Source organism: Brassica napus, chromosome A1 (assembly GCF_020379485.1).
Source record: "Brassica napus cultivar Da-Ae chromosome A1, Da-Ae, whole genome shotgun sequence".
Taxonomy (NCBI): domain Eukaryota; kingdom Viridiplantae; phylum Streptophyta; class Magnoliopsida; order Brassicales; family Brassicaceae; genus Brassica; species Brassica napus.
Genome location: NC_063434.1, coordinates 10,449,549 through 10,462,004, shown reverse-complemented (window position 1 = coordinate 10,462,004; position 12,456 = coordinate 10,449,549). Strand labels below are relative to the sequence as shown.

The 12,456-nt window shown below is 33.3% G+C and overlaps 2 protein-coding genes across 2 annotated transcripts; both read right to left on the bottom strand.

The window, feature by feature from the left end:
* Positions 1-889: 889 nt before the first annotated feature.
* LOC106437385 (general transcription and DNA repair factor IIH subunit TFB2) lies at positions 890-4,052 on the bottom strand. Its single transcript, XM_048767210.1, has 15 exons — positions 3,748-4,052; positions 3,511-3,678; positions 3,272-3,340; positions 3,098-3,191; positions 2,870-2,970; positions 2,743-2,788; positions 2,604-2,663; positions 2,448-2,516; positions 2,270-2,353; positions 2,070-2,153; positions 1,882-1,967; positions 1,710-1,800; positions 1,497-1,577; positions 1,281-1,355; positions 890-1,193 (listed from the first exon to the last, which is right to left on the bottom strand). Exons 1-15 carry the CDS (start codon positions 3,858-3,860, stop codon positions 1,056-1,058), a joined length of 1,359 nt encoding a protein of 452 aa, XP_048623167.1. The 5' UTR covers positions 3,861-4,052; the 3' UTR covers positions 890-1,055.
* Positions 4,053-5,261: 1,209 nt separating this feature from the next.
* LOC106437435 (expansin-like B1) lies at positions 5,262-6,978 on the bottom strand. Its single transcript, XM_048767178.1, has 4 exons — positions 6,741-6,978; positions 6,287-6,396; positions 5,871-6,182; positions 5,262-5,650 (listed from the first exon to the last, which is right to left on the bottom strand). The coding sequence occupies exons 1-4, from the start codon at positions 6,871-6,873 to the stop codon at positions 5,453-5,455; spliced, it is 753 nt and encodes a 250-aa protein (XP_048623135.1). The 5' UTR covers positions 6,874-6,978; the 3' UTR covers positions 5,262-5,452.
* Positions 6,979-12,456: the final 5,478 nt, after the last annotated feature.

The following is a 12,456-nucleotide window of genomic DNA, read 5'->3' as shown; positions in this document are numbered from 1 at the left end:
TTTAGTTCTTGTATTTTTAACTTTTGTATTAGTGAACTGAAATTTTCTCTGAACAACTAGTATCATTTTGAAAGAAAGAAATTACAAAATCGTTAAGATTTGCAACAACTAAAATGTTGGAATGAGAATATTTTTAGAAGTTGAAATATTATGGAAATGTGTGTTTTTACGTTTTTTTTTTGCGGAAAACGTATTTTTGCGGTTTTGGCGAAAAAGTGTGTTTTTCAGTTTTGGTGGAAAAATGTATTTTTCAGTTATAACAGAAAAATGTATATGCAAAAAAAAAAAATATAATATTTGGTTTGAAAACAATATTTTAATTTTAAAAGGTTATTTTTTCATTTATCATTTTGAACTGAACTAGATGCATCTGCATCCAAATGCACTATCAAGACACACCCTTATTTATGTGAGAATTTGAAATGAATTTTTAAAATTCGGATGGATGATCTATCTGGATGTAGCATGTACAAAACGAACATCGATTTGCATCTTCTGAGTGAGCAAACAAACAACACCATAGTATGGAGAGGGTCTTTACTTCAGTATATAGTGTACATCTATGTTTATGATAATTTAATAGCATCTGAGGTAGTAAAGTTGGGTTGTTAGTAAAGTGACTGATGAACTCAGATCTTCCTTGCATTAGAGTTTTGCCTAATCGTATAGACAGACTTCTGATGTTTTACCGTTCAACAATACGATAAGACTTCCAGCAAGGGTTGGTCATGGTTGCTCTTTTTTATCTGATACAAATGATCAAAATGATGGTAAACTTTGCTCTTGCAGGCCCAACAAAGGACAGCAGAAATAAACAGACTCCCAGAGAAGATTGTACTATCTGAAGTCCGCCGTATGGTTGAACAGATGCAGAATTTGAATAAGCAGATTGAGAATATGGTTTGTCACTTTTCTTCCTTCTCACTCCAAAGTTTCTTTTTGTCAATATAGTTTATACACCATCATGTCAAAACATATCTTGAAGTATCAAAACATTTGACTTTTTTTTTTGTTTTAACATAAGAAAAGAAAATGGTCGAGTTTCTTCTTTCTTCTCAATTGCCTTGGGTGTGAAGATACTCACGCATCTGATTGTGAACTTCGGATTTCACAACAAGTCGCATTCTCTTAGAGTCTTCCCAAAGAAGGCCTCCCCACTGTCTAGCAAAGTTGCAAGCTCCTTCAAACACATCCTGCCAACACAGTTCCAGCTATCGAGATTTACTATGATGGCTCTCAGATATGAGAATGTATATAGAGAAAGAGGAATCGGGTTTTACCTTTGAAGGAAATTCATCATAGAAGTGAGCCTGAGTCATCTCGATTCTCTTCAGATCTGACTCCCAAAGCCGGATCTGCCAAAAAATAATGCATTTACCTTCGTTAGCAAACACACACACAACGAATGGAAAGTGGAGGTAGTGTATACAATTTTATCAAGCTATAAACCAATCCTAAATGACACGAGATGGGAGAAGAGAATAGAGAGTATAGACCTGGTCGGTGACATTTTCTGGAATAGACGGGACTCGATCGGCACATCGTGGATGAGAATTTTGCTGGAGAAAAGTTATAATCTGCAACCACGAAAAACAAAAGGGGAAAAAGAATATTCATAGACACATTTCAAGGAAAGTAATGGGTCTTAGTTCAAAGAGAGCATAAGATTCTTGTACTGTAAATATTTTTCAGACGAAACCAACTCTTACCTGGTCTGATGTGATGCCATTGTCAAATGCATTGTACAAACTTTCTTTTGTAACTGCACAAGCAATAAGGTTCGGAAGTTGATACTCTATCCTGGAAAACAGAGGAGCAACTGCTTAGACCTAAAGGATTTGAACACACTAGATTTTCAGAGCAGTGTTTACGAGCTTCTACCTCGCAAACAGACGTAATATCTCACATTGTAGCTTAGATGTTGAGTAAGCATACATCCTGAAGTTTGTTTCCATCATGACATATCCCTGGTGAGGTATAACAAATCACAATAATACGCAAAATCAAGAGAACTATTGGTAGTAGTAAGTCGAAATGGGACAAAAAAAGGAGAATAAAAAAGGTGTGACCTCTTTTCGGACTGATGAATCTGCAAGACTGACTGATAAATTTGTAGCCAACTTAGTAGGAATAAACCAACTGTCTTTCCTTCCCTATAATAATTATAAAGATTGGTTCAGCATATGATAATACCTCTATAATCTCTCTAACTGTTGCAGAGTTGATCTCCTTTTGGTAATGAAAAAAATAATATAACCAATGGCCTAACCTGTTGAAGCTTGACTAATCCCAAGTCTGCAAGGTCCTTAAGTGTAGTTCTTTGAACATCTGTCAAGGTATTTAAGTTATACGCCTGCAATGTGTATAAGAATGTTTGAGATCAACGAATTGGTTAACAATCTTCTATTACAAAAGAACAAGATCGATTGAAATGACTTCTGTTATACCTCACCGGTAACGTGGAAACTGAGCTCTAACAAAAACGAAATCAAGTCCGCTGGATCTACATCTCGCTCCTGAAGGCCAATGGAATTTGGTTATTCATACTGAGAAAACAAAGATACCAACTTATTAACCAGACCTTGTCAAGGCTTGATACAAACCTCGGCATTCGATATGTATTCTCGGATAATGTACCAAAGCTGGGCATTTGTATCCATCAGCTGAAATTAATGATCAATAAGGTTACTTATATGAATACACGTAATAAGAGATCAATGAGTAACGTCTTGCATTGCATACCAAAAACTGAAAGCCACTCTCAGTTAATCTCGGGCCATCTCTGTCTCTGTAAAACCACATGAATAGTATGAAATAATCAGCATATATGACACCGTTATACATCTATAGACATGTACAGCAACTATACCGCTGACTCAATAAACCTCGCTGGAAGACTTTCATCATGGACGAACTGATGCCGGTTAGCTTCTCACCTTGACCCGAATTTATGAGTTGTAGCAGAAAACACTGACGAAACATAAACACAAAATCATCAGATACTACTAACCAAAAATATATACTGAAATATATTTCTCTAACACATCACTTCCATCTTACAAGTATTATGAATACGTAATTTAGAAACCAGACACACCTCCCATTGCTGGAGTGCATAGGTTTCGAGTTCTTGTAGACTTGGAAGCTTAATGCCATTGCTGGAGTTCATAGGCTCCCGAGGCAAAACTCCCCTGCAAATCTCAAGCTTAGCTCGTTAGCATCTTCTCGAGAAACAAACAAAAAAGAAAAAAGAAGACTTTAGTATCTTTACCCGGAGATAATATGTTTCTGAAGATTGTTCTGAAATGTAGGATTTAGGCTGAAACAGGTTCCCTCTCTCCTGAAAACGTCATAAGAGCAGCCTTAAACATTAAACCCAAAAGAGTTGGAACTATCACCTTGCCACATATCAATCATAATAAATCTAAGCAGAGTGAACTCAACTACTCTAACTCGTTATAAAACTTCAAAGTTGATATCTTTAGATTTCAGATAAAATAAAAAGCATACCTATCTACGGTTTCAGTAAAAATCCTGAGTTGAATCAACCGGTCTATAGCAACTCTGTGCTTGGAGAGGCCACCAGGAAGCACCCACTCCTCAATCCTCGTGCAAGGTACAGGATCATCTATGAAAAGCAACTGCAATACGTATTTCTTGGCGAGAGGCGGCAGAGACCTGATTCGACCCACAATCAAGAAGGTGAGATCTCACAAACTTTTTACAAGGATTTTAACAAAACTAAACCTGAGAATGGCCTCGCAGATGAAGACATTGTTGTAGAGTTTGTCGAGCTTGATGGCGGTAAGAGAGGCCACCATGTCCATGAAGTTTTTCGCTATGATCTTAACTTGCGGCATCTTCGTTGATTTGGGGATTGCTACTCTCGCAGGGATTGGTTTTGAAAGAGGTAGATGATTAGAGCATCTCCTCTTCAAACCCTAAATCCAAAAGAAGAATGAAACTCCACTATCGATTTATTACCCTAAAATCGAAGACAGAGAAGATCGATTTCTTCACCTCTCTGCTTTGGTTAATTCTTTACTAAAGAAAGCTGCGGTTTTGTATATTTTCTGTACGACGGCGTATCTGTTTTAAATATTGGTATGGGTAATTTAGATTATTAAATTCGTTTTTATTAAAATTATACAAAAGTACACAAATTATCTAAAAATGAAAACGAATTATCTAAAAAGTAATACCAAAAAGAAAATATCCAAAAGATAATAAACTATTTAGATAAATTTGAGGGCAATTATCTCAAATAGACATTTTTAAGTTTTTGTCACAAAACTAGAACTCAAAAACTAAAATGACCAAATAACATTTTTTTTTTGAAATTTTTTAATTTTGTTTTTTAATTTTTTAAAATTTGAAATCCTATCTCCAAAACCCACTCCTCAACTCTAAACCTTAAATTTCACCGCTTAACTGTAAACCCTAATATCTAGATTAATTAACTATATGTTATAAGTGTATATTTTTTTTTTTGATAAAACATTTAAGTCTATTTTGGTCATTTTATTTTTAAGGTCTATATTTGTTACAAAAACTTTTTTAGCTGGGAATTTCTCTAAATTTTATGTAGCTGACCAAAAGAAAATATTGAGCAACTTTTTATCAATTATGATTCATTTGATCTTTCTAGAGGAGTATTTGGGGTTGCTTTCTTTAACTACAACAACAATAAGATCAAATTAGTCTATCCTAATGAGTATGTTCTTTTTAAAAATTAGAGCCGATATCGAAATGATTCAGTTCCAGAACCAAAAATCGTAGTTCTCGAACAAATAGTCAAAAAGATTCTAGAATACTATCTTATATAGTTTAGATCCGAACTAACTGATCTTTAAAAATCAGCGGATAAATTGTGGTCATGGTTGAAATGCCACTTGAATCCAAAACTAACTAGTTTTCCGAAATACGTCGAGGTGTATAGTAGTTGACTGGATAATGAATTGGACTCATTATTTTGTAATTATAATAAAATCATATGAATCAACTTGTATTTTGAGAATTTTGATTCTAAATATAGACTATTTTACTATATATACTATTTTTATATGTTTTAAATAGTCATTCCTTTTTTAGTTTGGTCTAGATATTCAAAATATTTTAAAGTAGAATATATTCGGGTTCTTGTGTTCTCTTCAGTTTTCGCCCGTGATACGGTTATTTCAGGTAAATTTCGAGGTCTACGACTGACCTTGCTGTATCAAAAAGAATATACGACAATTTTAGTTATTTGTTACATATATTCATTAATCAAAACCTTATTATAATCATGAAAATCTTAGACACAATACATGATACTTATATAAATCTGGATCGATGATTATCCCTATTCTAGAGGGCATTATTTAAATATGTATAGCGCCATTACACATGAGAAACCATGCATTATATATAAACACACTAGAGAAAGAGATAGAGAAGAGCTGCAAAAGAGGAATCAAGTAAGTAGAATGTTGGAGTTGTAAGTGGCTCCGGCGGTCCAGTCTGCGGGAAGAGCGTTTGGAGATTGAATCCAATTGATACCGGCGCTTCCGTATACTAAAAACCTCAAAGTGAGAGTGCCTCTTGGTGGATTTTGCAGATCGTGAACCGCTCCAAACACTCTTCTCATGCGTCGCCACTCTTTGCAATCCTCCTGAATCATATATCAATTTTCAAAAATTGTCATAAAAACATCAAACCCTCTGCTTACAACTATCTTTTTAGTCTTAAGAAATACATTTTCTTAATAACGAGCATTGTGGAATACATTGTGTTTGAGTTCAGACAAAGTGTTAGAACTAGAGCTAAAAGGAGTCGTGGAACAAGATTTCAAAACGTTAGCGTTTTTCATATTGTATCTTAGATCAATTTACCTGCCAGGCTTCAACGGCAAGGATGTCGTTGACACCACCAACGTACAAGATAAGGACGGCAAGATAATGAGGGTTATAGCTTTTCTCATGGACCTTATACACAAGATTGTACCCATCGTACTTACAGGGGACCCTCTGGTACTCAACGTCGACCACACCGAAGGAATATAGCTGATCCTCTGTGCCTGGCCGCGCCATACGGCCGTAAGCCTTTGGGCTAAAAACGAAGTCTGTGCCATGTCCCTCTCCATAGTCCGTAGCTACTACGTATACTCCTTCCTCGTTGCAGTGCGGAGGTATTTTGCACCTCACCTTTTAATAATTATCAATTAATGATATTAGTTTAGTAATGATAGTGACACGGTCTATAGCATATTGTTATTGATAATATATTAGATTAGATAATGTATAAAAACCTGGTAACAAGCACCACATCCAGTTCCATTGTTCCATAGTCTCGATGAAACACCACTCACTTCACCATTATTGATATCTCTTCCAAATTCTCCATACCCACATGCTCCTCCTGCATAATCAGCAATTATTCATATTATCATCAATAATTTTTTTTTTCCTTTTGCTGAAATCAAAATTTTTTTTTACCAATGGATTCTTGAAAAAAAAACTAATTACTAAACGTAATGTCATATTCGAACAAGAGACATGGAAACTTAACGGAATCATTTTCATATATATATGAATTAAGAGTTTAGATAAACCTATATGTATATGCTACATAAAATAATTAGTTAAGCTTGATAGAATTGACTATTGAGTTGTTCCTTTTGATGTAGGGTTACCAAACATGCTTAGAATACTAAAAAGAAATGAAATAATTAAGATACAAAAATATAAGAAAATAATACGTACGAGGGTTTCCTGTGCAATCGGGACTGCCATAATAAGTAGCTCTAGAGCTAACAAAGTCATCAGATAAACAAATGAGAGGCAAAAGGACAATGACTTGAACAAGCAGAAGATGCAAGACGTTAAATGTCTTCATATTGTTATATGTAACTATTGTAAGATTATTTTTAACAAGTGATTTGGGAAGATAGATATGTGTTACAGAAGATATGTGAAGACAGAGGAGAAGTTTAACAAGGTATTTATAGTTGAAGGTATGGGTGTCTATTACAGTATTATATGCAATTTGATCGAGCATCGTTACTATTCTTTTCTTTCCACTTGGCAAAAAGTAATCTAGCTATATATAAGTTATAACGCGTAATTGCATTACCCGATTTGATAATTTAGCTTGAGAGGGTCAAATGTATTAAATAAAATGTTTACATCATATATACATCGTCTGCCCAATACAGCAAAATACAATGGTGGGGGTATATCTTTGGGGTCTAGTAATTATTAAAGAAAGATAGGTTGTGCCTCCAAAACGAGAAGTTCATGACACCTAATAGTTATAAGATTGACTTACGATTAGTTGTTTGGTGTAATCAGTGAACGAAGTCAATAGAATATGCCAAGCGTGCTAATATTTGGACTCGCAGAGTTTTCATTGTTTTTCACTACTAGCATTTTAGTAGTTCAGATTGTGTAAAATATTAACAACCAAATAGATCATCTGATAAAATATATGGGCTAGCAAGTTGTACCCAGTGGCGGAGCCTTTTTGGTTGGAGGGGGTCAGATGTTATTATTGTGCTGAGATGGTTAAAATCTTTTTTTTTTGACACCTATGTCTTGAGTTCAAGTTTTATGCATGCCTCACCTATAATTAATTTATTATGACCTCTATACAATCTATTTATGCCTTGGAAATAGTTTGGAAAAATATCAGTTCACATCCTCCCAAATTGAACTTGCTATTGGATAGGGTTTGGAAGAACCTCAAAACATGATCTAGTTTAGGTCATTATCGCAGAAGAGTTTTTTTTTCTTCTTCCTCATATTGCTTGAATCTTGATCAGTGAGTGACTCGAGTCCAAATCTTCATTTGGAGTATCTGACTTTGATCGGCTGGTTTGTCTTACGAATAAATTTTTCTTCCATGCCACACATTGAAGTAAACAAAAACCTATAAAAACACACGCACGTTGGTTTTAACTTACTATCGCGCGCATCCATAGATATGGCAAATTGGAAAAAAGCATTTTACTTTATATAATTCACAAATTGACTAAAGTATTTCACGAAATATGTTTGTTCATTGATGTTCAAATTAAGATAAACACACCACGTAATCCTTGTTATGTATGTCATAATTTTTAGTGATGTGAATAAAACACATTGGGTGGTAGGGTATATGATTAGCAGCCTTGCTCTTTATTTGAATAAATTAATCGTTTTTATATAATGTAAGAGTAGGAGGAGAAAGACAAAAAGGATTCTATAAGTCTAATAAAATGAGATTCATATATATATAGTAAACCCTCTTTGTTGTTGGTTTGGTTGTAATCCACTTATAATGATATTTTCAGTCTCCTAACTTCCTATAAAAATTCTCTTTGTCATAGTTTATATAATATTCTTGTGAATGAGATAATCATTTCATGAAAAGTTAAGACTTTATACACATTCATCGTTGCTAACACAATTACTCTTTTGGGTAATAGCGTATAATGTCTACACGTACTTTACCCGATGGACTACACACAATTTTTTTTACCTCAGTCGTTAGCTAAACAATTTTTAGTAAGACCCAATTCCTAACTACCCCTAAGATCATCACTAACCCTAGCACCCCATTTGGGGTGCTTAATTTTTTTTTTTTTTTGGTTTTTTCTCTAATAATTTTTTTTTTTAAAAAAAAACGAACCAATCGCAGGCCACCACGTGTCAGTGAGACCCACGAACAGTGCAAGCAACAAGTGCTTGTGATGTCTAATTAATCACTTCTTCTTCTTCTCTTTCCTTTTTTCTTAATTAAAAAAAAAATCTAATCACCCCTTAAGCATCCATGGTTAATGATGCTCTAATGTCGAAACTTTTCTACACCCCTTCTCCATTAAAATGAAAAGGTTGTCATTTAAAAACTCTAAACTTGTCACTAAACCATAGTTTTTCAATCATAGTTTAAAGGTTTAAAGGCTTCTATACCCAAGTCTAAGGTTCAAATCTCAGATTATGCAATTTCTTGCAGATTGCGCATTATAAGAAGTCCACGTTTCAATTCTAAGAGACAACGATTTATTAAATAATTATGCAGAGTATAGAAGAAAGGTTAACAATGGATCTTCAACATGGTGCAAGTAAATCCGGTCAGCGTAGATCTTCGTAGGACGGTTCAGGTGATCCAGTTAAGCGTAGATCCTTATAAGGCATGTAGTATTGTCAGTTGTCGAATCGTCTATGTAATCTTTCTCATAATTGTAATATTATATATTAATCAACGTTAAAAAAACATAGTTTTTCATCATTTGACTTTTTTCTCTTCTTATGACATATGAAATAAGAGTTTGTTGACATGTGTCCACATGTTTTTTTTTTTGTATTTTAGATCCTTTTTCTTTTAGATTATTACAATTTATCCCATCACTTTCTAATTGTGCACTATCTAATCCTTCTCACATTAAATATCATTATAGTTTGAGAATCTATTTTATTGGTCATTAAAATTTTAAAAATAAGTAAAATAATATAAATATATTTTAAATATTTAATTTATTCACAACTAAAAACAACATAAGCAATCATCATTTTATTATTTTTACTATTTTCTATTATTTTTTTTACAAATTATATATTTATTTTACAATTAAAGGTATAAAATAACCAAACTAAAAATAAGAAACTAGAGCACACCACAAAATTTAAACCTAAAACCTCCATTATCACTTGGAAAACAAAAGGCCATAATATCACTAATTCAATAGAGGTCTAGAGCTGAAATGAGATCAAGAACGAGTGTCTTAGCCAGAACAAGTCAAAAAAAAAAAGATAGAGAGATAAAATCTGAAACAAAGCAATCCCCCAAACAAAAATAAGCGCGATCAAGCACCAACGCAAAGAACCAAGAAAGCGGACCCGAGGGAGAATAATAATCGGAAGGCCAAAGTCACCAAGAAGCAAGAAGATACATGTACAAAGTACTGGAAGCACAACTACTAGCAAAAAGGTAAGAAATACCTCACAAACTAAACAAGAACAGACAAGGCGCCCATGCAAGTGAAGAAACACAAAGCTCTGGATAGAAAGGATCAAAGCTCCAAGAGATTAACTCTGCACACCTATACCAAAGGAAACATGGGAAGAAGAAAAACAATCTGAGAGAGAATAATAAAAACCAACCACCGCGAAATCAGAGAATAAGCTTGAGACCAGAAATAACCTTCAAAGCCCACATAACATACACAAACGAAAACATTGTCCAAACCTAGAGTGGTAAGCATGGTGAAAGCGAGAGCTACAAGAGATACGAGCAGCGATGAAAGCTGCAACGAGATGAGAAAACAGAGAGGGAAAGGGAGACAAAACAAAATCATCAAATTGTGGAGCTGTCCTCGAGCTATGAAAGAGAGCATAGAAGTCAGATCCCTAAAAACTAGATTTTGAAAACCAAGACGAGTAAGGACTATTGACAGTAAACCAACGACGAAGAAGACAACATCAAAGACAACTAAAATCTGACCCAACCCAAAGAGATGCAGTTCCTAACATCAGCTGAAATCTAAAGAAGAAGAGGAGCAACCAATATTAACTGGAAAAGTCTACAATATTATGAGAAACAACCACACAACTGGGAACTCATAAAGTTGATTTACAACAAATTCTGTATAACTTCACCGACGAAGAAGGCGAGGAAGAACAATAGCAGGATGTGAGTCTTTTTCCGGTGATGGTGAGAAGTACCGCACACTGGAAAGGTAAACGAAAAACAGAGATGGTGACGGTGCAGGATCAAAATATGGAGAGAGGAAAAAACATCTTAAAAGTTATTATGTTCAAAAATATGAAAAAAAAAAATAAAATACAATTTTGACGTTGAAACCATTAATCTTAAAATCGACAAATGCATAAATGCAAAGTTATTGAAATTCAATATACTTTTACATTATATGCTCAATTCACTACTAACAAGTACTATACACACAACAACACATTACTGGAAAAAAATACAAAATATATTAAACTATCACCGACTACTACATAAGTGAGGGTAGTGGAAATAAATTCCTTCCGATTAATTAGGAGATAAAATATTCTCTAGCTTATTTCTATATATTTGTATTATAAAAAAATATTTTGCTTCAATGTATGGTTCTTTAATATATAAATATTATTTTGAGGAAATACAAAGAAATGTTTTTTTCTCTATATTAAAAAAGAGAAAAAAACATTCCACTATATTTTTGTTAAGAAAAAGTAGATGAACTCAGTTTTACATTCGAACAATATCCAATCTTGTAATATTGTGTTCAAAAAAAATCCTGCCTTGTAATAGAATTCCTTTATTTTAAATTAAAATATGGAGGTAAAATAGAAATGCTCTTAAGATTTTTAAACTATGTGATCAAGTTTGATATAGTTATAGGCAAAGTTCGGATTTCTTATGTATATGATGTTGCGAGGTTCAAATATTTACTGCGAAAAAGTGTTTTTCACTTCTTTGCCGAAAATCCGAACATTGAAAATAATCATTCCCAGCACGAATTGGATCCCAATGGTAGAATTTACAGTTGCAACTCCTTTACCACCAAAGCGGATTATTCTGGTAGCTAGACCAAACAAAAGTATATTGCGATGATCGATATGATCTAGCGAGCAACTCATTGCGGTATAATATTGAATAACAATATACTCCATAAACTCATTCGAGGTGGAACATTTGATGGATTTCTTGACTAGCCAACAGTGGCAGATCTATGATGAATTTCTATCCGGGGCAAAATGACAAAACGCTAATAATATATACTAGATTTTGACCCGCACACCCGTGCGGATGTATTTTTTAAAAAAATATGATGTTATTTGCTTTTTATGTCACTATTTAGGGTTGGGCAAAAAACTTGAACTCGAAGAATCGAACCGATCCCAATCCGAATAAGTAGTACTAAATCCGAACCGGAATTGATTAAATATCTGAATTATTCAAAATTTTGGTATTTGAAGAACTGAAACCTAATCCAATCCAAACTGAAGTATTTTGGGTGTCCAAAATAGATTTATATATTTATATATATTAATTATTTTTAGATTTAATATATATAAAGACATCCAAAATATATATGATACTTTTAAGTTCGCATAAATGCTTGAAAATATATACAAATAATCAAACGTAAATATCTTAAATAGTTAAAAAATACTCAAAACTCCAAAAATACGTAAATAATTATTAATTCTCTATCCAAATATTTAAACCAAACCTATTTAAATATTGGTTATCCAATTCCGAACCAAATCCTTAAAGATCTGAACTGGACATGAAATCCCAAAAAGATCCGAAAACGAATCCGAACACTATATATATATATATATATATATATATATTCTATATGTGTCATCATAGGTTACAATATATGTGTTATCATATAATTAATCGTATAAGTTTTCTTATAATTAATAATATTTTATACGTACAATCATATAAATAATCACATATATTATATTTTAAAATTTAATGTGA